The 27,199-nt window shown below is 41.6% G+C and overlaps 1 protein-coding gene across 1 annotated transcript in view; it reads right to left on the bottom strand.

Moving 5' to 3' along the window:
* The window catches only part of LOC126481678 (RNA-binding protein 12), a 113,502-nt gene that overhangs the window by 13,706 nt on the left and 72,597 nt on the right, over positions 1–27,199 (bottom strand). The window contains exon 3 of the mRNA XM_050105612.1: positions 23,949–24,102. Within this exon, the coding sequence (XP_049961569.1) occupies positions 23,949–24,091 (143 nt within the window). The 5' untranslated portion in view covers positions 24,092–24,102. The remainder of the gene's footprint in view (positions 1–23,948; positions 24,103–27,199) is intronic.

Raw genomic sequence — 27,199 nt, 5'->3', positions numbered from 1 at the left:
GGCAGGTGATGTCACCAGAAACAATGAACGAGAAACATGGTTGCAACTTTATCCATTTTCTTAAGTATTCTTTGCGTAAACATGAAACAAGAACACCAAGCTGCACATACGTACACAACCAACCATTTTTCCCACAACCCTTCCACATAAGGCAGAGAGAAAGTACACTCTGCTTTATATTTTTCCATAATTCACACAGTACACATGTACATATCACCATTTGTGACATAAGATGTTAGCTCTGGCTGGGCAGCATGTAACCCGAGAATGGCCAAAACATTTAAAAAACTTGTGATTGTTAAAACAAAAACCCTTGGCCTGGGGGCACAACTGACCTCCCTCATAATGGGTTGCATATAGCGTGCCCAAACAAACGTATCTTCACCATATGTTCACTTTTGTCAATTGTGCAGCCTTCTTTAGTCTTAAGCAGGCCAAGACTTGCACTTAAACCTTGTTGAGATGTGTCATTATTTGGATGCTATCTTTGAAAACAAAAATATTTTTGGAAATCTGGGATCATCTCCAGTATTCATATCGTTAAATGTGAAATATTATCAAAGTAGGCCTTTGTGTATTTAATGGTTCTTTGTTGCCATCCTCGTAAAGCCATAAAGTGCAATTTGCTGTCAATCTGAGGTGCTTTCCTTCCATCACAATGTGATCCATGTATTCAAGACAGTCACAAAGCCAAAATTTGCCTTGGGAGCCAGTTACCCAAGTTACACCACTGCTAGTACTTCTCAGAAGTATACAAGTGATGTTAAAAAAATAATCTGCAAGAACAAAGCAACACATCAACACATAGTTAAACGATATTTGCATGATCATATTTATCCAGACACTTATTCACTCATAGCCCTATGCAAAGGCACTTAATCTACTACTCATAGTACGAAACACTGACACACTGTGAATAAAGATATGTCTTGTACTCTGTTCCACATCCTACTATTAAAACCAAATCTAGCAATGTTGAACAACATTCAATATCGTGGTAGGGAAGTATGTATGTCATGTATAACCAAATAATATTGGTAGACCACATTCATACTAAATTTACTCTTCAAATTACATAGCTTAAATCTGCCATTTCTGAATCTGATGGCCCGTTAAAACTGTTGTTGTTGTTATCTTCAGTCTGGAGACTGGTTTGAGGCAGCTCTCCATGCTACTCTATCCTGTGCAAGCCTCATCATCTCTGAATAACTACTGCAGCTTACATCCTTCTGAATCTCCTTAGTGTATTCATCTCTTGGTCTCCCTCCATGAATTTTACCCTCCACACTCCCCTCTAGTAAACTGGTAACCCCTTTACATCTCACGACGTCTCCTACCGACTGACCCCTTCTTCTAGGCAAGTTGTGCCACAAATTCCTCCTCTCCCCAATTCTATTCAGTACCTCCTCACTAGTTAGGTGGTCTACCCATCTAATCTTCAGCATTCTTCTGTAGCACCACATTTCAAAAACTTCCTTTCTCTTCTTGTCTGCACTGTTTATCGTCCATGTTTCATTTCCATTCATGGCTACATCCCATACAAATACATTCAGAAAAAACTTCCTAACATTTAAATCTGTACTCGATGTTAACAAATTTCTCTTCATGAGAAATACTTTCCTTGCCATAGCCAGTCTCCATTTTATATCTTCTCTACGTTGACCATCATCAGTTATTTTGCTCCCCCAATAGCAAAACTCATTTACTACTTTAAGTGTCTCATTTCCTAATCTAATCCCCCAGCACCCAGCATTACCTGATTTAAATCAATTACATTCCATTATCCTCATTTTGCTTTTGTTGATGTTCATCTTATATCCTCCTTTCAAGACACTGTCCATTCCGTTCAGTTGCTCTTCCAAGTCATTTGCTGTCTCTGACAGAATTACAATATCGTCGGCAAACCTCAAAGTTTTTATTTCTTCACCTTGGATTTTAATTCCTACTCCAAATTTTTCTTTTGTTTTCTTTACTGCTTTCTCAATATACAGATTGAATAACATTGGGGGTACACTACAACCCTGTCTCACTTCCTTCCCAACCTCTGCTCTCCTTTCATGCCACTCAACTCTTTATAACTGCCATCTTGTTTCTGAACAAATTCTAAATAGCCTTTTGCTCCCTGTATTTTATACCTGCTACCTTCAGAATTTAAAACAGAGTATTCTTATCAATGCAGTCAAAAGCTTTCTCCAAGTCTACAAATGCTAGAAACATAGGTTTGCCTTTCCTTAACCTATCTCCTAAGATAAGTCATAGGGTCAGTATTGCCTCGCTTGTCCCAACATTTCTATGGAATCGAAACTGATCTTCCCCAAGGTTGGCTTCTACCCGTTTTCCATTTCATTTGTAAAGAATTTGTGTTAGTATTTTGCAACCACGGTTTATTAACTGATAGTTCGATAATTTTCAAACCTGTCAACACTGCTTTCTGTGTGGATTGGAATTATTATATTCTTGTTGAAGTCTGAAGGTATTTTGCCTGTCTCATACAAATTGCTTACCAGATGAAAGAGTTTTGTAATGGCTGGCTCTCCCAAGGTTATCAGTAGTTCTAATGGAATGTCTACTCCCAGGATCTTGTTTCGACTTAGGTCTTTCAGTGCTCTGTCAAATTCTTCATGCAGTATCATATCTCCCATTTCATCTCCATCTACATCCTCTTCCATTTCCATAATATTGCCCTCAAATACATTGTCCTTGTATAGACCCTCTATGTACTCCGTCCACCTTTCTGCTATCCCTTCTTTGCTTAGGATTGGTTTTCCAACTGAGCTCTTGATATTCATACAGGTGGTTCTCCTTTCTTCAAAGGTCTCTTTAAATTTTTCTGTAGCCAGTATCTATCTTACCCCTAGCGATATATGCTTTTACATCCTAACATCTGTCCTCTAGCCATCCCTGCTTAGCCATTTTGCACTTCCTGTCGATCACATTTTTGAGATGTTTGTATTCCTGTTTGCCTAATACATTTTTATATTTTCTCCTTTCATCAACACTACACAATGCAATAAACCAAGCTGAGACAATAGTCAAGGCATTTTTCCTCAAAATTTAATTGTGCTCTAAAATTGCCCGTTTAATGGGAGTGACCTACTTTCCTGCCTATGTGTGCAGTTAAGATCAAAATTACAACAGCAATGAAACTCCACTGAAGATATATATGTGGTAGATAGATGGATTGATGGTTCCATTCTGTGTAAGTTTTTGACAACTGTGCAGAGGTCCAACATCATTTACACTGTTGTGCACTAGAAATGTACATTTAAAATGCAGCTGCCAAAAATGCTGAAGCAATGATCAATGCACTGCAATGCCACTCTCTGGACACACAGCTACTGCTCTCAGTGTTTACTATGGCTTTTAGTTGTGGTTTAGCTTTCATCTGGATAAATCCGAGTAGGCTATTTTGGCACACAAAGCAACATCGACATACTTACTATGCTGGCTAACGTTCAGTGCCTTGCAGAAAGAACTTTCTGACATTACTGAATATTCCCTTACCAGTTCCACTCACTGATGACACAAGACCATAATGAATGTCTTTATTCCTCTGTACAATCCCTGACTGCCCTGTTTTTACAATATGCAAGAAAGATATTTCAGACAGTAGAACTGGTCTTCAGTGTGTTGCGCAAACACTGGTTCTGTACATGTCTTCAAGAGTGTTTCAAGAAAAAAAAAATGCTTTCTACAAAGATTGCTAGTATTTCCACAGCAGTCTTTCACTGAACAGACCAGTTGGTAACACATATCTGAGATGCTTTGATGTCTTCCTTTAATTCAATCTTTTGGTGATTCCAGAAGCTCAAGCAGTACTCAAGAAAAACCCCGGAAAATGTATACAGAACACTAGTGTAGTTCCACAGTAGTGTGGTCTCACACTAGTGTTCTGTTTCAATTTTCCAAAGCTCTTCCAGCAAACCCTAGTCAGACATTTACCTTCCCTACTAATGGTCTTATGTGCTCATAACATTTTATGTTGTTTCACAACGTTCTCTTTTTTCTAGCATTTACCCCCTCGTACAGGGTCCACTGTTTATCATGGTTTAGCAAATTTATTTTAACTTTGGGTCCAGATGCTCTTCCTCTTACCATAGTTGTCAGTTATGCTGAGAGAAGGAAGTTGCGCACATCATCTCTCTGTGAACTGTGTAAACTGTTTCCACAAGTTATTGAATTTTAAATGTCTGCAAACCACATTTTCTGAGTCACGTATCAGGGGCCAGCCCAATATTTACCTCCGCGAGTGTGGAAATCCCCATTGAAAACACATTCAAACTGCTGGTGTACCAGACCACACATCGTTAAACCACCTCATGAAATCAATCGGGGTCTGGCTCACCTTCCTGTCACAAAAGCTAGCGGCTTGTGTAGCAAACTGTACACGTAGGTTAGTGTTGTACCAACATGATGGATGACTGCAACCCATAGTCTCTCCAGATCTCAGTTGATACTTTCGTTCCTAGATGCCATTTTCCCAAGAAGCTCCATAATCTGGCTAACATTAGAGTAGAGCTACCCATGTGCTGGCCAGGATCCTGTCGAGCTGTCGAGGGGGGTGGGGGTGGGGGGGGGGGGTGGGGGGGGGGGCGCTTCATGTCCACTCGTAAGGTGAATGGAAGAGATCACTCACCACTTGTCCTCCACTTTACCAAACCTCCCCATTTCTGTGAAGGGCATTATCATTTCTGGGACTTCATAGTACTATCTAAATAAATTGTAAGTCACCTATCTGTATGAGAAAACACACACACACACACACACACACACACACACACACACACACACACACACACACACACACACACAGAGAGAGAGAGAGAGAGAGAGAGAGAGAGAGAGAGAGAGAGAGAGAGAGAGAGAGAGAGAGAGTGAGTTTGTGGGTTGGATTGAAAAACATGCAGCATACAAAGCATGTGGTAATATTCACTATGTAGGACTGTGTGCTAAAAACTGAGTGACGAAAGGAGGGTATAACATCACTGGACTTATGTCTATCTGCACTGAGAATAGGTATTGAGTGTGAGACTCTTTCAATCCAATTTTTGAGGAAATACATATAACTGTGAAATTGTCGGTAACCAAGAACAAAAAGATAATCTACAGAGTGTGTCTTTCACAAAATAGAAACTGAATTCCACATACTTTTAGGGGAAAAAAACATTATTTTTGTTTAAAGGTGCAGACTCTCGACTCTCTGTTACTGCATGAGATCTCCAAATGGGAGAAAAGGAGGACTGTTAAAAGAGAATTTCCCTTTCATTGCGATATATAATCCAAATGTTGGGTCAGCCATTGAGTCTCTCGATTACGATTATATCTCCTTCAATTTCAGAATCTATGCTACAGTCTCCTCTCGTTTTCTATTCCACATGCAAATTATTTCACAAATTGCAATCACCAACTTTCTCCTCTGAATGCGAAAATATTTTGACTCTCACCTACTTAGGGATGGATGACTATTGTTACAAAATAAAAAAATTTTGCCTTCAAAATCCGAATCACTACTTCAGTGAAGAAACCTTAGCGAGTAAAAGGTACGTACAATTTCTTATCGAAGTGTCACCCTCTCTCAAAGAGGAAGAAGCAACACGTGAAATACGCAAATGTGCGTGGTACTTGCACGAAGCTTGTCCGCCACACTGTTCGCTTGTGGCTAGGAAAGTGGTCACCCAGTTCTTCCCTGGTCGCTACGTGTCCTGCGCGTCTGCCTGATTTGACATCATTGTACTTTTTTTTCTAGGGTAAACTCAAAGGATGGATTTTATACGGTAAGTTCCGAGAGGATTTATAACATCGTATTGTTGCACCCTGCACAATATCGAAGAAATCTCTTCAGTCTGGAGTTTTGCAACTGGTGTCAGCGTAGCTGTTTCCCAATAATTTTATCTGTCCAGACGTCCTTTTGCACCAGCAACTATAAACACGTATTGCCTTAGACTGTGGGCATTATAATATTTGATGATTTAAATGGAATTTTAAAGAAGTATTTGTGATCACATTCTTCTGTTGTTTCCTTCTTGTTGATGTCGCTGATAAAATTTTACAACGTAAGTGTGCATCCTGACAAACTTGTGACAAAGTTGCAGTCTTTATGGCTCAATTCTGTGTTTTACAAATTCATTCAATTTTTTATGTGCATATTCCTTTCAATGCTCTAGCATAAATAAGAGCAGATATACTACCGTACTTACTTGGGAATCATACTTAGATGCCGTATCCTTTTTATTTACCGATGATTTGTCGGCCCAACCACAGACAAACAATGTAATTAGTATTAGTTTTAAATTAAACTTTTTTCTCTCCATTTACCGCTTTTGTGTGACGACACTCTTGGCTCCGTAAAGCTAAAGTGCCCCATCCGCCTGAGGCTACAGTTCAGTATAACAACACGAACGTCTGTATAAAACAGTACTGTTTCATGTTCAAAACAGATATGTCCTAAGTCACAAATACAGTAATTTCTTCAAACGGTCGGCTTGGATTTGGCAATGTTAAGTGATAGAGGGTGGTCGAACACGATTCCTGTCGCTACCCCCTCTGCCCCTGTGACGAAATTTGTGTGTCCCAACTAGCTGCGTCTACAGTTATCTCTTGTGAAAGTGCGTGAACTTCCCATAAGTGTAAATCAGGTGGGAAGTGGGTATCGGTCCAGTATACGCCTAGTTGGATGTGTGAAACCGCCTAAAAGCTACACCCAGGGCGGCCTGCACACCAGACCTCATCGTTACTCCACCGGGAGAACTCGATCCGGGGCCAGCGTGCCTCTCTAAAAACATTAAGCTGATTTAAGAGTGAAACGCCGTTCAATTCCTCTCTTTAAAAACTAAGACACTCGCAGCGGAGTTCACTAGAGGTACATTTGAAGTAATAAATGACAAGAAACTATACATCATTTAGTAAGGACTTTTTGGCAATTCATGGCGGTGAAAACAGAATTACTACACATTAACGGTTCAAGACATACTTGAGGTGAAACCGTTAGCTGAATCAGTCTTTATGCAGGAGGGAGCAACATAACTGTTGCCTCTTCCACGAAGGTACATTCTCTACAATTCGAAACGATATCACACCGTAGTAGTCTGTCAATGCATTTGGACGAGAATGTACTTGATACACTTCTGCTTACTAAACAAACACGTGGCGAAATGCACTGCTCTTCTTTGGATCTTCTTTACTTCCTCTATCAAACCCACTTGCTAACAGGGCTTTGCCAGAACTAGTACTCAAACACCCGTTAAAGAACGAGTAAGAAATCTTCTTTGTGGGTGGAACACATTTCCTTAAGATTCTTCTGATGAATTTGTAACTGCCTGTCCTACGATTAGTTGTTGGCAATCGATCCATTTTAAATGGGCGTGTATGCATACTGCTAGATATTTAATAAATGTTACTCTTTCCAATGAATGCTTATCAATCGTATAGTCAAATATAGGTCTTTCCATTTCGTTGCCAGAATAATCACTGAGGAAACGGGAAGACGAATTTTATCTTTTTACCGACTTAACGCAAGATCAAAACTTCTTAGACTGTCCGTCAGACAGGCTGACCGAATTTTGATTTCGAATTCTTTGGCGCTTCACGCATGGCTACCTGTTCTATTGTTCCACTCACTTTCGTTTCGTTCAGTTTTTATTTGTCGAAGGTGATGCTCTCTTTGTTTTTTGAGCACCTTTCTAACACGTCTACTGAGTCACGGCGGCTCTTTCCCATTCCTCACAGTTTTGCTTGGTGCATACTTGTCTACGCCATATTTTACAACACTCTTGACCAATAGTCGTCAAACGTTTTTGCTTAAGAGCCAATACTGACATTTTGGGGCGCCGCCTCGGGCCGCAGATGTGTCGATCTCATTATTAATTGGTAACCTGCATAAAGCAGTACTTCATGAGATACTAGCAGACGAGCTACAGTAAGGGGCAAGTCACTGGCCTGAGGTCCCCAAGTACGAGTACTTATACAATCGACACCATTCTGAGCCCTTTGTGTCGACTGCTCTCTTTGAGATTGCAGCCACCCTCAGCGAACCCAAAGTTGTCAAACAATTGCAGTTAAAGTGGTGTCGTGTTTTCTGTGTGATAAGATGATTAACTGATTGATAACAGTAATTGTACTTATACTCAAATGCATTATGCAATTAAGACACGATCACAAACATTTAGTAAATGTGTTTAATGTTGTTGTTCTTTTAGGCCTACTCACTGCGTTATATTACTACACTCCTGGAAATGGAAAAAAGAACACATTGACACCGGTGTGTCAGACCCACCATACTTGCTCCGGACACTGCGAGAGGGCTGTACAAGCAATGATCACACGCACGGCACAGCGGACACACCAGGAACCGCGGTGTTGGCCGTCGAATGGAGCTAGCTGCGCAGCATTTGTGCACCGCCGCCGTCAGTGTCAGCCAGTTTGCCGTGGCATACGGAGCTCCATCGCAGTCTTTAACACTGGTAGCATGCCGCGACAGTGTGGACGTGAACCGTATGTGCAGTTGACGGACTTTGAGCGAGGGCGTATAGTGGGCATGTGGGAGGCCGGGTGGACGTACCGCCGAATTGCTCAACACGTGGGGCGTGATGTCTCCACAGTACATCGATGTTGTCGCCAGTGGTCGGCGGAAGGTGCACGTGCCCGTCGACCTGGGACCGGACCGCAGCGACGCACGAATGCACGCCAAGACCGTAGGATCCTACGCAGTGCCGTAGGGGACCGCACCGCCACTTCCCAGCAAATTAGGGACACTGTTGCTCCTGGGGTATCGGCGAGAACCATTCGCAACCGTCTCCATGAAGCTGGGCTACGGTCCCGCACACCGTTAGGCCGTCTTCCGCTCACGCCCCAACATCGTGCAACCCGCCTCCAGTGGTGTCGCGACAGGCGTGAATGGAGGGACGAATGGAGACGTGTCGTCTTCAGCGATGAGAGTCGCTTCTGCCTTGGTGCCAATGATGGTCGTATGCGTGTTTGGCGCCGTGCAGGTGAGCGCCACAATCAGGACTGCATACGACCGAGGCACACAGGGCCAACACCCGGCATCATGGTGTGGGGAGCGATCTCCTACACTGGCCGTACACCACTGGTGATCGTCGAGGGGACACTGAATAGTGCACGGTACATCCAAACCGTCATCGAACCCATCGTTCTACCATTCCTAGACCGGCAAGGGAACTTGCTGTTCCAACAGGACAATGCACGTCCGCATGTATCCCGTGCCACCCAACGTGCTCTAGAAGGTGTAAGTCAACTACCCTGGCCAGCAAGATCTCCGGATCTGTCCCCCATTGAGCATGTTTGGGACTGGATGAAGCGTCGTCTCACGCGGTCTGCACGTCCAGCACGAACGCTGGTCCAACTGAGGCGCCAGGTGGAAATGGCATGGCAAGCCGTTCCACAGGACTACATCCAGCATCTCTACGATCGTCTCCATGGGAGAATAGCAGCCTGCATTGCTGCGAAAGGTGGATATACACTGTACTAGTGCCGACATTGTGCATGCTCTGTTGCCTGTGTCTATGTGCCTGTGGTTCTGTCAGTGTGATCATGTGATGTATCTGACCCCAGGAATGTGTCAATAAAGTTTCCCCTTCCTGGGACAATGAATTCACGGTGTTCTTATTTCAATTTCCAGGAGTGTATATTACAATAGCCTTAATTTTTTTTTTTTTTTGTTAGAAATATGTACCGCAGTTGAAGATGACCGTCTCTCTACGCATTCACGAATTCATGTTGCTTCCGTGTAAAATGTACATCACAGCCGCTGATCAGTATGAGCCGGTCGCGCTAGCGAGTTGTCAGTACTGGAAGACAATAAAACCTTCCCTCTCTCACAAGGGAACCTCCCCATCGCACCCCCCTTAGATTTAGTTATAAGTTGGCATAGTGGATAAGCCTTGAAAAACTGAACACAGATCAATCGAGAAAACAGGAAGAAGTTGTGTGGAACCATGAAAAAAATACTGCTATTTTTTTTTTTTTAAGAACCTGCTGGACCACCAAAGTTCAGCCATTCCTCGCAACATACATTTAAAATTTCATTTCTATTAACTCCTGGTTTTAGACAGCTTTCTGCTCCCAACACTTTGTGGGTATTGCTACCGTTTAAAGCGAGCCTAATTCTGGGACCTTTCCACGGATGCTCCTGTAATGAAGTAATACTTAATATTTTCTTTCTCTACTCTGAAATTTCGAATGCTATTCTCTGTGATTAATAGGACTGATATTCTTCTCTCTCAGAAATTATAACTTAATTTATCAAACTTGTGGAGGGATCTCTCTATCCAGCTGGTACGTAAAGGAAAAGCAAGAATCTTTTAATCGGTAGATTTTTACAAAATTTTTTTGTCACTCATCAGAATCAGTCACGTCGCTAACTAAATCACAGGAATCGATTAAAGAGTAATGAAGGCAAAATCAATATGTTAATAACTCATGAGGCGATCGCTGTAATTTTCCACATTGCGAGGTGCCTCGAAGAATACAAACATGTTTCATCACTGAAAAGCTTAACAAGACGTTGCAGTCTTCTAAAAAGGTAAACCACTGTACGTAATATGGATGTATGTATGTATGTACGTACGTACGTGTAACGCCGGAAAAGTGTCAGTTACTTGATGGAAATTCTGTAACAGTAAGCGTCCTACCGTGGAAGATGCACTGGCAGCTGTCGCAGATCGTCATGTGGTTCTGGCTGTGTCCACTTCCTGTGATGATGATGATGATGATGATGATGCACACCATTGTACAGCCATCACATGGTTGTCTTCACGTCTGCTAGTGCAAACTCATCGCGAAATATTCAGATATTTGAGTGCTACATAAATAAGGTCTGGACCTGGTTGTACAGCCACATTCGTCACCTTGTAGGAACAGTACCGAAGATTGTCATGTCGCTCTACTCCTTCTTAAGCTCCTTTTTTCTCAAGGACATAGGAGATACGGGAGAGGTCGAGACTGTGTTCAACCAATATAACGCCACTGTTCACGGGTTTGTCTGAAAACAATTAGCTTTTTTTTTCAGATTGCTCGAAAGTCATCATATTCACAGCCACGAATCGTTGAGGCTTTCCCAAAATCTTTGAGGTGTGGCACCGGAACAAACAATTAAAAGGCAATTACTATGACACGATGCGAAGATAATCTTCAAAAACATACGTATTACTTTTTCAAAACTTTTTACCGTTGTTCTCATGTGTAGTGTCAGTTCTAGCTGCCCAATGGTGATATTGGTTTTTGAAACAACATGTGAAGAAGCATTTTGACAAAGCGTACAGATGGTGTCTTACCTCTGTGCTCTCTGCTCACTCCAGCAATAACTGATCACTACAGCTACGTAGTTACAAAACAGGAAGATGGACACAATTTTTGAGGGCTCCCATTTCAGAGTCAGTGAACTTTGTTTCCAATGTTGTACTGCAATATTTATGTTGCTAAAGATTATCACTAATTTGAGTCACTATTGTTGGTTTGCTATCACCATCAGCCACTTCACATCCACTGATGGACAATGGCCACCTCTGGACTTCCCCGTGCGGCTTCAACTACACGCATCCATTTAACGCTTACATACGCCGACGGAAAAAAAATCTCAGCACCAGAAGACAATTAATGTAAAGTAATTAAATTTCAGGGATACATTTGTCTAGGTAACATATGTAAGCTATTAACATTGAAAGATCACAGGTTAATGTAACCATGAGATAAACCATTGCAAATGTGAAATGCTCGTACATTAATAACAGGAAAAATCGCCAGAATGTCGAATGCAAACATGCATGCATAGTGTTGCACATGTGCCGGACGTCAGTTAGTGGGGTGAAGTTCCATGCCTGTTGCACTTGATCGGTCAATACAGGCGTGGTTAATGCTGGTTGTGGATTACGCTGGACTGATGATGTCCCACATGTGATCGACTGGAGACAGATCTGGTGATCGAGCATGCCAACGCAAAAAGTAGACACTCTGTAGAGCACGTTGGGCTACAACAGTCGTACGTGGGCGAGCGTTATCCAGATGGAAAACAACCTCTGGAACGGTGTTCATGAATAGCAGCCCAACAGGTCGAATTACCAGATTGACGTACAAAGTTGCAATCAAGGTGGGTGGGATAATCAAGAGAGTGTTCTCGATATCATATGAAATCGCATCCCAAATCATAATTCCAGGTCTGCGTGTGAGTTGAACACACAGACAGGTAGATTGCAGGGTCTCAACTGGCCACCTTCTAACCAACACACAGCCATCAGTGGCACCGAGGCAGAACCAGCTTTCATCAGGAAACACAACAAATCTCCACTCTGCCCTCCAATGAGTTCTCGCTTGACACCACTGAAGTCGCAAGTGGCAGTGGTTTGAGGTCAGTTAAATTGGCTCGGAACTGTCCTTGAAGTAGCCGATTTGTAACAGTTCGTTGTGTCACTTTGATGCCAATCGCTCTCCAAATTGCTGCTGCAAATGCAGTACGTTGCGCCAGAGCCGCAAGTCGAACACGATGGTCTCTCTGTTGGAAGTGCCACGTGGCCGTCCCTATCCCAGTCTCCTTTTGACCGTACATTCTCATGACAACCGCTGCCGACAGTCATATATAGTGATTACATTCTTGACAATATTTTCTGGATTATCGCAGAAGGAACATCCAGCTTCTCTTAGCCCTATAACATCTCGTTCAAACTCAGTCAGGTCTTTGTCGCCTTGAAGGTATTCTTCATTGACATCAGCTCACCACGTCCAATCTCAAAGGTAACTAACCCTCACAACCGTTACGGCGTGTATTGTATGGAAACCTGATTTGCATCTAGCGCCACTCTTATGCGAATCACGCCTACCAACTTTCGTTTATGTCGCACAAATCCTTCTTGGCGCTGCGATTTTTTTTCCGTCAGTGTATTTTCTAACGTCATCTACCAACCTTCCACTGGATGGTCGTCGTTTTGGTCTTTTCGCATTTCGTTGATGCATCTACCACCCATTCACCTAATTACATGTCCCACCCATCTGAATTTCATTGTCACTACGAGCATAACTCAGTCTTCGTTGATGCATTTGTTTATTTTTCGTGTCTCTACTAGTAATTCCTAAAGGCATCTCTTCACTGTTCGCTGAGCAATATTAATTTTTAATTAAAAGTTCATAGCTCATTGTAAAAACTATGAACTGGTAATACACGCCAACTGTTAACTTTCTTTTCAGATGCATCGAAAGCTTAGTTTTGACATTCTTAATAAGTTTCACTAAATGCAACCAAGTGCGTTTTTATTCTTGTGTTTAATTCCTTTGTTATTCGTCGAGTTATGACTGTTTGTGTAATTAGTACCGAAAATTATAAAATGTAATGATTTCCGAACACACAGCGCAGTTGATCGAAGTTGCCGATTTGCGGTACTGTTCGTACACATAAATAACATAATCGTCAAAAAGAAATTGTTATAAATCAAACAATCTCTCATTCATTACACTTTCTGAACAAACCCTAAAAAATGAATCGGCTTGTATAGTGCAAAAAGATTCACACACCGTAGCACTAAATCGGGAAGAAACTGCAGAATTGCTTTAATATGAGTCCACAATTCACCCATCGGTTATCTGTAGCAGTTTCTACACTCCGGTTTAAAATATTTTGTGACCGACAGATTGCTGTTGCGGTAGGTAGTGTGTAGCCGGCGTACAGCCAGCCACGATTCACAAGGCGCTGCATGCACAGGCAACATAGTGAGCACGCGGCGATCGAGAAAGAACGATTGAATGGCGGCTGGCCCTCACAGAAACGATGAAATGTCAATTACAAAATAATGTTAATCCGAGTATAATAGACCAACTTCAGCATAAGGATGGTCCCAACATCTGTAAACAGAATCAACATCATGTGTGAACGTATATACTGTATATAGAATCCGGTGCAACTTTATAATTAATCAACTTCCTAACAAACATCTGCATACATAATGCATTTTACCACTTTCTAATAATCAGCGCAATATCAGTTTGTTGGGAAACTACAATAATCTGTTATTACTCTCACTCTTCCTTTTACTTCGCGTAAGAATCCGGTCTATTTGCAGATTTGGGAACATACTTACCCTTAAATTGGTTGTGATGTGTAACTGCGATTGACACTCCGTCAAGCATAAAATTAACAACAACTATGCACAATGATAAACAGATTCTATCGTTCTTTCACTATAAAGTCACCCAACACACGGGCGCCTGTCATCATTCGACAACATGAAACAACACTCGTTCGAAAAGAGATTCCAGTGATCAAACTTTAACGGCAATATCTTGTGACCAGAAAAAGGTTCACACTGCTGAACAGAGAAGTGGCATTTCGAAAAAGAATAAGTTTGGTGGTGTAATAACTTGTTTTTGGACATTATGAAAATGTTTATGTACAAGTTTTGAATATATTAGGGAGCAGGAAAGAAAGTGATCCGATTTACAAAGAACGAAAGAACGGAGAGTAGTCTAAAAATCATATTTGCCCTCTCAAACAATTCCTTTCTCTTGTTCCCCAATTTTTTTACAGACCATTATGCATTTCCATATAATGCTGTGCTCGAAGCGCATATTCTCAGAAATTTATTCTTCAAAATAAGACATACGTTTGATACTAGGAGACTTATTTGCGAGAGGAATGCTCTATTTTTCCTGTACTAGGATGCTTAATACTCAAGGTCTATGCCCGTCATGTGTAATTTTGCTTGCAAGGTAGCAGAAATCCTTCACTCGATACAATGGCTCGACCCCAATCATCATGCAAGGTTTAATGCAAATCTCATTTCTGCTTTTCCGCATTACTCTCGATTTTCTTTGGTTTATTCTCAGTCTATGGCTCTGAGCACTATGGGACTTAACATCTGTGGTCATCAGTCCCCTAGAACTTAGAACTAATTAAACCTACCTAACCTAAGGACATCACACACATCCATGCCCGAGGCAGGATTCGAACCTGCGACCGTAGCAGTCGTGCGGTTCCGGACTGAGCGCCTAGAACCGCTAGACCACCGAGGCCGGCATTCTTAGTCTATATTATGTCTTTATTAGACTGTTCATTCCATTTAGCAAGTCCTGCAATTCACCCTCGCAATTTCAAGGAATCTTGTTGTTATCCATTCACTTTGAATTTTAATTCCACTTCTGAAACTTCCTTTTATTTACCTAAAGTCTTCTTCCATGTCAGTTCGACAGTAACGAAGGAAGACTGTATCCCTACCTTAGACCCATTTTAATCCGAGCTCTCTTTTCTTGGTCTTTCTTTCTTCTTGTTCCTTCTTGATGCTCGTTCATTACCGGCCTTTACCCAGAGCTAACGCCTATTCTTCTGAGACTTTCGAACAAAGTTTCGCCATTTTACGTCAATATTTTTTCTATGTCGACAAATCATATGAAATTGTCTTAATTTTTCTTGTGTCGATCAATCGGACCATGCACGTTAACATGTTCCAAAAAGCCGCGCGTAAAATGCAATTTTTCAGGGGATCGTAGCGTATAAAACCACCATTTGTTCATAGGCAGTTCCTGGGAAAACACCGAAAACCATGATTTTTTGGATACCAAAAGGCCAGGCTAAGCGGCCGAGCGGTTCTAGGCACTACAGTCTGGAACAGCGCGACCGCTTCGGTCGCAGGTTCGAATCCTGCCTCGGGCATGGATGTGTGTGACGTCCTTAGGTTAGTCAGGTTTAAGTAGTTCTAAGTTCTAGGGGACTGATGACCTCAAAGTTAAGTCCCATAGTGCTCAGAGACATTTTTGATACCAAAAGTACCAATTGTGGTGACAGTCTTACCTTTACTTTTTTATTCAAAGTAAATCGTCAAATTTTTTACCTTATGTTCTTAAGATAATGTTCTCGGGGAATTTGGAAACCTTTTTCGATATTATTAACCATTACTGTGATTCCAAAGTTCAAAGTTATGCACGTAATATCCCATCTGAGATGTAAAGGTAGTTGGGGTTATCGCAAGGCTTCTGAGGTCACCAAACTATGTTTTTAGTCATTTTTTAACCAATAAAACTCTTACGTCGCGCTGCCTCTGTATAATTCGTGCTTCATGCCCGCGCAGGCTGTCTTGACCTGGAAATTATTCGATGGTGCCACTTGGCAGGTTAAGCACCTTACAAAAATTTATTTTGTTACACGAAATTCTTTGTACTTGGAAATCAAACGCCTCATTTTTTCGTATATTGAACGTGTAGCCTAAAAATGTTGTGTACATTTTTGTGTAAAATAAACTTGAGTTGAATGGGAGACGATTCCATATTATATAAGTACTTATTTGTTGTTTACATGTGTTAAAGTATGTAAAGCCGGCCGGTGTGTCCGTGCGGTTCTAAGCGCGTCAGTTTGGAACCGCGTGACCGCTACGGTCGCAGGTTCGAATCCTGCCTCGGGCATGGACGTGTGTGATGTCCTTAGGTTAGTTACGTTTAAGTAGTTCTAAGTTCTAGGGGACTGATGACCTCAGTAGTTAAGTCCCATGGTGCTCAGAACCATTTGCACCATTTGAAAGTATATAAATAAACCGCGAAAACTTTACTGATTTTAGAATTCGTTTTACATAAGCAGCACACCTTGCTGCAACAGGGAACAGAAGGGAACCAGCAGAAAAATTCTCCTGGCGGAGAACAAAAAAGATGAAGTTGCTCGTCTTTAAAAGACTCTTGGCAGGAATGTGGGGAACCAACTGTCTCAATCATCATTCCGCCTTCCTCACCATAAATTTTGACAAATGAACCTATCTGCACTTTTTGACCTGAAATGGAGGTGGTTGGGGATAGTAGCAGTGGGAGCAAAAGGGCGAGAAGACATTACAAATGTAAGAGAGGACTGGAGACCACACATAGGTTTGTGGAGTCTGGAAACCCTGACCGGCGAACTTTAACATGAAAAAAATTTCCCGCTTTTCCCCATCCTCTGTCGCAACATACAGCAGTTTTCCAGCGTAGGGGTCAGCGCAAACTATTTCCAAGGACATGTGCGGAGAGGAGACAGTGGTGGCTGAAGAGAATGACAGCAGACTAATCAAGAAAGAAAGACATAGTTGTAACGGGAGAGAAAAGGAATGGGGCAAAGACAATGGCATTGAAACAGAGACACTGAAATTTGCAGAGGAGGAAACACTGGTAAGGAAGAGCGATAGGAAGGGATGACGACAGTAGCAGTGAAAGAGACCGATGCCAATGGGAGCAAAATGATACCGTGTGAAAGAGAGATATGTACAGTTGGTGGCAGTGAATGGGAGATGCTGACTATGAACGATTCCCTACAATCACATGCTGCGTAAAAGGCTTTAGAAAGTTGTGTGTTGAAGAGAATGCCAAATATGTTCGCATGCCAATATTTTTGGTGAGGAATGAGGATTGAGGCAGCTAGTTCCCCATTTTACTGTCAGAATCTTTTAAAGAGAAGCAAATTCGCCTTTTTTGTGCTCCGAAAGAAGCACTTGTCAGCTAGTTGAATTATTTTTGTTATCCAAGATTTTTGCACTGTTACCTACATCTGTATTTGTCCATCCAATTTATGTGATTGCCTTTTATATGTATGTCGTTTTTCAATTGAGCTGCCTAGTGGGGTCTTCCTAACAGCAGTATCTACAGCCTTAAGGAACTTTAAACGTACTTCATTATTCTTCAAAACCTCAGTATCTCACTTCTTTATACACCGATTTTTCCTGACTATTCTCTTCAACTTCAAGCTGTCCATCATCACTAACCTTCGTCATCACAAAATCATCTGAGTCTATATCTGCTCTTTGGTAAGCCTTAAAATCCAAGATGTAATTTCGGACTCTGCCTCACCACACTGCAATCCAGCTGGTATCTTCCCAAGTCTCTTCTTTTGTGGTTCTTGAACAGTATATTTGTTATCACCAGATGAAATTTGCTGCAGAACTCAAGCAGTCTTTCTCCTCTCTCATTTCTACCACCAAATCCGCATTTTCACATAACTAGGTCATGTATTGATTCTCCTACAATCGCTCATAACTATTACATTTTCGCCTCCCTTTACATAATGAGTTACCTACTTAAAAACCCTGATATACTCACTTTCTTCATCTTCTGCTTCTTATACCTGGACTAATGAACTATCGTACATAATCCTAGCACGAAAAACATGACTGAACCATCTCCTTACAACGATCCTGGGGTATTGCACGCCTGGGATATGCGTTGCTACCTGGCCGCCTCTATGCCCTTCTACGATCATCTGGCGTCCGGCAAATCCTGCACTTGTCGGTGAAGAGAACATGATGCCATTCAACCAGGGTCTCTTCCTACGATACTGGAGACAGTTATGTTGTAGTTCGTAATGGTTACCTTAGTGGCAAACTGATCGTGTGAAGACGGTTGCATATTAACCTCTCATTTGCCTACAAGAGGACAGCTCGCAGTTCTGTCGCATTCTCGTCGGGATTCCTAAGAGTCTTAATCTGTAATTAGCTGTCATCAGCTGATGCTATTGGCTACAGGCGACCATTGTGAGGCTGATTTTCAGTATTTTGTACCCCAAGATAGTGACTGCACGTTCGAATGACGTCGCTATGGAGTACGCCAATTCGCCAGGTACCTTCCAATCGAGACGATTCTTGCTGTAAAATGACAATGCGAGCACTGTCTACGATTGAAATGAGCCCTTAAGGCATGATGACAACATACTGAACAGTGTACACAAGCTCCGTGTCCCATTCACGCCCTCTGGTGGAACTATATTCATAGCGCAGGTTTATTTTTACCAACATTACAGAGGCGGTAGAAAAAGATGCTTGAGACTTAAAAAAAAAGAAAAAAGACATGGACCATGAAAGTCAAGAGGGCCGTGCGAAAACTTTTTCTTGAGCATTTTAGCTGGCGTTCTTCGTCGACTGCATTCTGAATGATACAACTGCCTTGCTGCCTTAGTGCTGGTAGTTTTCGTCTTCCATGATCAAATAAATGTTATATACATATTAAAATCTGTGCATAGCTGCACCTTAGCATTCGCCAGCTGGTCAACACGTACATTTCTTCATGTCGGAAACTGCCTACCGCTGCCATATTTCCTCAGTTGATCGAAATTATACTCTCTTTCTCAGTGAACCATGATAGCTGGGGCTATGAAATCATCTTCCAGCTTGAAATCCCAGCTTACACGACCTAAATTACGTTCTTTATAGGCTGTCGACAACAAAAGTTCAAGGGTGCAAGGTAAGTACCAACTGATAGAAAATATTCGTGAACAATTTTGCACTGTGAAACTCACGTGCAGTGATGAGCTACCATGTTGTAATAAAATATCGCAGCGATATTGGCGAGAAACTGTGGGACATCAAAGAGTTGCTTCACATCTACATAGCTCATATCATTATTTCTGCAAAGAAAACAAGTTCTTGTCTGTCTGCTCTAAATTTCGAATCGGCAGTTGGTACTGATTTAAGCACACTATCCACCACATGAGACGCCTATTTCACTTTACTGTATTTAATTTACGAAAGGTTGCAGAACTTACCTTGTACAATCCGACAGTAAATTATGAATAAAATCGTTTAATAACAAGTATTGAAAAACTAATTTAGAAAAGGTCAGCGATTGTCACAGAAACAGCCCGAACTTTGCCGAAGGTAGCACAGAACTTTCGTCAACACGACAGATTTGGTGTGATCATTTCTGTAATTTTGAGACGTAGTCAGCGTGAAATATCTCTCGAATAATATCACGGTTAACTTGTTTTGAACTGCGAGGTGCAAAACAATATGAGCAATTTTTTTTTGTTCTCTCCACTTGTGGTCTTTAGCGGGTTTACTTTTCACGGCGGTAACCATCACTTTTAACTTCTCGTACGTTGCGACTGCAGTACCATAACTTTGTTTCACAAATGCCATGATGACATACTACATAACTTTCATACGCAACGGTACATACACTATGTGATCAGAAGTATCCACACTCCGGGCTGAAAATGACTTACAAGTTCGTGGCGCCCTGCATCGGTAATGCTAGAATTCAATATCGTGTTGGCCCACCCTTAGTCTTGATGACAGCTTCCACTCTCTAAGGCACACGTTCAATCAGGTGCTGGAAGGTTTCTTGGGGAATGGCAGCCCATTCTTCACGGAGTGCTGCACTGAAGAGAGATATCGATGTCGGTCGGTGAGGCCTGGCACGAAGTCGGCGTTCCAAAACATTCCAACGGTATTCTATAGGATTCAGGTCACGACTGTTTGAAGGCCAGTCCATTACAGGGACCACTCCGCCACAGACCGTGCATTATGAACAGGTGCTCGATCGTGTTGAAAGATGTAATCGCCATCCCCGAATTGATCTTCAACAGTTGGAAGCAAGAAGGTGCTTAAAACATCAATGTAGGCCTTTGCTGTGATAGTGCCACGCAAAACAACAAGGAGTGCAAGTCCCCTCCACGAAAAACACGAGCACACCATAATACCAGCGCCCCCAAATTTTACTGTTGGCACTACACACGCTGGCAGATAACGCTCACCGGGTATTCGCCATACCCACCGTGTTTCGTCAATCACACTACGCTTTTCCACTATTCAATCGTCCAATGTTTGCGCTCCTTATACCAAGCGAGGCGTCGTTTGGCACTTACCGACGTGATGTCCGGCTTACGAGCAGTCGCTAGACCATGAAATCCACGTTTTCTCACCTCCAGCCTGTCATAGTACTTGCAGTGGATCCTGATGCAGTTTGGAATTCCTGTGTAATGGTCTGGATAGATGTCTGCCTATTACACATTACGACCCTCTTCAACTGTCGGCGGTCTCTGTCAGTCAACAGATGATGTCGGTCTGTACGCTTTTGTGCTGTACGTGTCCGTCCACGTTTTCACTTCACTATCACATCGGCAGTGGACCTAGGCATACTTAGGAGTGTGGAAATTTGTGGTAAGTTCTATGGGACCAAATTGCTGGCGTCATCGGTCCCTAGGCTTACACACTACTTAATTTAACGTAACTAACTTACGATAAGTACAACACACACATCCATGCCCAAGGGAGGAGTCGAACCTCCGACGGGGAGAGCCGCGCGAACCGTGGCAAGGCGCCCTAGACCGCTAACGCGCGCGGATAGGAGGGTGGAAATCTCGCTTACGGACGTTTGACACAAGTGACACCCAATCACCTGACCACGTTTGAAATCTGTGAATTCCGCGGAGCGCCCCATTCTGCTCACTCACGATGTCTAATGACTACAGAGCTCGCTGATATGGAGTACCTGGCAGTAGGTGGCAGCACAATGCACCTCATATGAAAACGTTATGTTTTTGGGGGTGTCCGGATATTTTTATCACATAGTGTAGGTAATTAGTACAGCAGGCATAAATGCCATGATGTTTTGTGTTGATAACACACACACACACACACACACACACACACACACATACACACACACTATATATAAAACTACAAAACTTATAAATATGGAGATGTTAAACATGCATACTGCAATGAGTATTTGCAGCCACTTGTAACATTCTAAATATACTATCAGTGATAACATGTCTTTCATTATACTCTCACGTCTGTTTCAGCATAGTTGCAAACGGATTTTTAACGGATAGGAAACCAAATAATATGTCATGCAGTGTAAAGTTATAAAATAAAAAATGGTACACCTGGACATGGAATTGATTTCTTGAACCCTATTACTCTAGCGCAAAACTCTGGCTACTGCACTAATTGGGCAGTACTACTACACACTACCGAATCATGATAGTTATGTGACTTTTGATTACAGTGTCACCAAACATATCTATACATGTTTCTCATATCATATAAGGCCTTCCCTCCTCAAATTCGTGTGATTCAAAGCTCTACATAGTATACGCAAAACGATTGGTTGCTACTCAAAGTGAAGACCTCCGAGCATCCTGCCTGTATTATCTCCAGAATGTTTCTTTTTGTGTTCTTCTACGGTTTACTTAGTTGGCATTGTTAAAAAATTACATGACTACAGCTGCGTGTTCAATCATCGGACGACTACCGCTTACGGTCACATAGATTTCGCTTCTTCGATAGCCATCTTTCTATCAAACAGTAATGACGCTTGAGGTCCATACCTCACAATGATCTTTCATAAAAGACTGAAATAACTGTGACTAACGAAACATATCCTTCTGAATTTTCACCCAAACAGAAGCCGAAAGTTATGAGCACACGCAATAACCTTGAGCCATTTTCGTAGAAAATGGGTATGAAAAACAATCATCTATTACACTTTCCTGCTCCTACGCTGTGGTTCCTCTACAACTGCATAAATACGTGAAAAGAAAATATGCTAGAGCTATTTATCGTGTCTGTAACACCAAAACGATTTGGAATTATTTTGATGCACTGTGAATCAGATCATTTATCAATAAACAGGGAATAACTCAAACACCGATAATCGTAGTCCAATACTTACACAGAAGAAAATCTCTGTTTTGCATCACACATTATCCATCAGGGTTATATGAAAGCTGAGTGTGCTATTAGACTTAAAATTCTAGAGATGACTCATGGACCCCGGAGCTGCTGAGCTTCGCTTCTAAAGATGGCTGCCAGGAAACCGACGATGTATACTTACCCTTCAGTGTGAATAAATACGAAGAAACATGGTTCTTGCCTTTAATATTATCACATCTTGCTGAAAAATATGCTGTGACGAATACCTTGTAATTTAAACTCACATTTTAACCGTGTTTGCTTTTCAAATAAATGATTGTGGAAATATTGTGCTGCCTTGCGAAAACACCAATTCTTTAACATCCATATATGCTTCGGCGAACTTTCACAGTCATCAGTAAGTTCATTTTATTTCCTTAATACCACATATTGATATTTGTGCAGCTGTCTGCCATTTGCAGTACAGTTGATATTTTGCTCCAGTTTATCATTTTCTGTTTTTCCAAGTTTTTATGCTTCCATGAAAACTGAACTTCCTAACACGCACTGTACCACTGTTCTACGAGTTATTCACCTGGCGGAATATCTCGTAAATATTCACCTGGCGGCGTATGTCTTAAATGCTGACACTGCGTAAGAAAAAATGCCAAGCTGAAGCAAAGTATCAACGGTACTGCAAATGATAAACAGTTACATAAGCATCAACATGTGGCATGAAGAAAGTAATACGAATCCACAGATGATGATGAAATTCACCGAAATAAGCATCGGTATTAAAGAATTTGTGGGTGCTCAAAGCAGAACCATACTTTCATAATTATACATGCTGTGACTGTTTAACTGAACTTGAACAGTGTATCGTAAATTACTACATAGGGAAATCAAATTCTGAAAACAAAAACTCTGTGCTATTACAAGTCTGCAAGTGGTTTTCATTATTAAAACTAGTTTCTTGGTTTGATTCCTCATCATATCTATCAGTGACTGACCGGATGTACGGCGATATGTTCTGGTCGCAGACAATAAGTTCTTTGATTACATGTCACCAGCTGTCAACAGTGTGTAAGGCAATCCAGTACAGAAATCCAAGTAGACATTTTATGATCTGCTTCAGCTTGCTTGTCATTCTGAAATGTTACCTGTGTCAAATGCCTTGAAACACCATGGCCCATCGTGCAGATGTAGCCGGCTTAGTTGTCGGTCTACATGTTAATACAGTAGATTGGACAGGGGATGCAATACAGTGAAAATACTCGTAATCTTCATTTTTTTTTACTCACAGCCTTTCTTTCTTCAATAGTTTTATACATAGTACGGCTATCCGGAGACACAGCCCTTGTTGGGTTCAATGGATATCTCTATGGGGCTGTCTGTCATCTAAAGTCCCAACAATTACAGGATAATTTTGTTGATCTATTGCTGCAATAAAATTCTTGTTGCCTTTTTCGAGAAGAATATGTTACTTAACAAATCCTTGCTCGTTAACTGTTGTCAGCACAGCTGGGAGTCCTCACCACGTTGCCAGTTAACAACCAATAAAATCACTGGTTGATGTGCAGTATTCACCTGAAAGCGATGAAGGCGTCGCCCTGCTCGCCGCCCACGATGTGCACGCCGCCCTCTGGGATGGACAGGCCGCGGAAGTACTGCCGGATGTCGAGAGCATTTGCCGACCATGGCAGGTTTTGTAGTCTTATGATGACACTCATCTTGGCGCCTCCTGCAAATGCGCATGCAAAAACCATGCAACTATTTTCACATACTAAAATTCTTTAAATTATATAGTTAATGCTGAACATGGCAAATGTATGAGTCGACGCACTCTCCTTGTTTTCTAAAACGAAGAACTAAGGCTTTCTATTTTTTCTGTTTTTAGTCTTCATAACGATGAGAGACTATTGTGTCCCAAGTTTCTCCAACAGACAATCACAGTGGGATTATGTGGTTTTCAAATTATTGAAGTGTAAAGCGTAAGCTTTTCAAATTGTAACTACGGAAAATGTCGCGTGTAACGTTATGAATGTTAATTAAAATATTCGCCACTTGAACGAAGATGCGATGAAATGCAGAAAATCTGAATATCGCAGAATGCAGACGTATTGTATTTGGAAAAGTAATCTTTTTTCCACAATTCCAATTAAACTCTGTTAACACTGAATTCCCGTTATCACTCTGAACAGTATTACATTAGCAGTTAAATAATGCAGTCGAAGTATCGATGAAACTCTTTTCTTTCTCGTGTTTTTAATCTGGTGCCGTAGTGTATACCCAGTCAAAGTGTTAGTAACTCGCAGATGTTGTGAAAATTGGCACATTATCAATGTCTGTGCTGGAGTAACTAAGAAAGAAACTTAAAAGCTTACAAAGGTGCAGTTTCACTGTTGCCTGAAACGCCGTTCTGAGAAACAAACGAGGTGTTATCAAAAAGTACGGCGAATAATTTTATTAGAAACAAAGTAATAAGCTTACATGGAATTTCATTTAAATTACTCCAAAGCACTGTCCTGACCTAGCAATGTACTTATTCCAACGTTGAATGCATGAATGAAAGAATTCCTGGAAGGCTTCTTTTGAAAGGGCGTTCAACTGCTCTGTCGTGGCCCCCTAAAAGTCAGGAATGATGTCACAGCGTTTTCCTCTAAGTACGGTTTTAATTTTGGGGATGAGCCAGAAGTCGCATGGTGCCTAAGTAAGATGTGACAGACATGAATACTTCTTCCCGTCAAAAACTCGCGAATCAAAAGCGAGGTGTGACACGGCCGGTTGTCGTCTGAAGAAGATATCCACGGGTATATTTTTCAGGTTTCTTTCTTCATACATCGTTTCACAAACGTTGCAGTGAGCCCTTGTAAAATTCGGCGTTTAAAGTTGTTCCCCCGGAAACAAACCGATCGCACTACACCCTCAGTATCCAAAACAATTATCATGACTTTGATATTCGATTTTGACTGGCGCACCATTTTAAGGTGAGGAGACTCACTGATTTTCCATTGCGAACTCTGAATTTTCATCTCATCTTCTAGATCCCAGTTTTATCTCCAATTACAATTCTGGACATTAAATACGGATCTGGATGAAGGCGATCCTTCAATTTCGTGCAAACTGACACGATTTTCCTTCTGTTCAACACTCAAAAGCCTAGGAACAAATTCTGGAATCACGCGTCTCCTTTGCAAATTATCGGTTAAAATGCTTTGCACGAACCCGTACGAGATGCTAAGTTCTTCCGTAAACTCTAGAATAGTATTCACCTGTTTGAACAATTTTTGACACTTTTTGCACGTTTTCTTCTGTTTTTGATGTTAATGGACGTCCCGAACGTTGCTTGCCTTCTAAAGACTCATTTCCGCTTCGTAAACAGTCTTCAGTGTTACACATTATCCCCATACATCAATTTCAATATTTTATGAGTTTCTTTGGTACCTTTTTGCCTCTTGAAACAGAACATAATGCTCTCAACGTTGTTCGAAACACATGATGCACGACAGATTCGCTAAACACAACCTCATCTCTGAACGCTGACTGCCATGTTAGAAAGTGTTCCAACTTGACGCTGCCTGTCTCCACGGATCAGGCTATCGGACATATCACATCAGATGGTTGTAGCGTCAGCAGTTGCTGCCTTAAAAAAGTTCACCACCCTATTTTTTGTTCGTATCTCGTAAGTGTGTGATATTCCTATGTAAAGCAAAATGTTCTGTAAACCTGTGTCGACAGCCTACACGTCGAGCGGCAAGATTAGAAAGGGACAAGTCATATCCAACTTCGTAAGCCTGTCTAAAGATCATTAAGTTGTAATAATGCTCATCAACGCAAAGCTTTTTACTGGCACATTAACACCCAAATCTCCAGATGTCAGACACTCAGATCGGTACCAAACGTGGTATGTTGATTGAGTATGAATCAAAACACCGATTTAGTTCGTCATATGTGCTGTCGTCAGGTAGAACATGTGTAAACGATAATTAAAAGTATCATCAAAGCTACGGAGCACAGGAAAAGCGTATCTTCAAGTAATTGTATTGTAGATATCGCGTGGGTGTGATGATAGAGCGTTCCGTCCTCGTAGCAAAGGTCCCGCGTTCAAATTCCACTGATAACTTCTTTTAGCTGTTTACTCGTGAAACTGTTATAGGGGAGAACATTTTCCTGACATGTAAAAGAATTTTACAGAGCTTGTAGCAATGTTCATTTGGCAGTCTGCCTTCGCTTTGGAAGTTGAACGCTACGTACTTACTACTGATCTTTTTATTTTGTTTATTATTAATTATTATTACTACTAGTATAAATGTACTCTATAAGTTTACTACTTTCTAAGAAACGAAGCGAAAGCATACTGCCAAGAGAACATTGCTGTGAACTCCAACGGCTCTTTTACATGTCATAAATATGTTGTCCCATGGAACACTTTCACGCATAATACAGTAAACAAATTTGTCGTCATTGTTGTTTCAAACCGGGATCCTTGATTTGAGGACCTAAGGCTCTAGCAGCTTCCCCACGGAAGAAACATGTGCTGCTTACTCTCAGTTATGCTTTTGATGTGCTCCGTTGTTCTGGATTTCTTTTTATTAACGTTTACGCTCGTTCGGCTAGACGACAGACATAGTACGAACTAAATGGGAGTTTCGGTTGATACTCTATCGACATACAATGTTTGGTAACGATCTGAGGGACTTAACATCTGGAGGTTTGGGTTTAAGTAACACAGTGAACATCCTCAAGTGTTAAGATGTTGATTTGGAGGGGCAGAAGTGGCTGTACTCTGTTAAGGTGTCACGTACTCGTTCAGTATACCGACATGGTGCAATCTTACG

The sequence above is a fragment of the Schistocerca serialis genome, chromosome 5 (genome assembly GCF_023864345.2).
Source record: "Schistocerca serialis cubense isolate TAMUIC-IGC-003099 chromosome 5, iqSchSeri2.2, whole genome shotgun sequence".
NCBI lineage: Eukaryota > Metazoa > Arthropoda > Insecta > Orthoptera > Acrididae > Schistocerca > Schistocerca serialis.
This window is presented reverse-complemented; position numbering and strand designations above follow the sequence as displayed.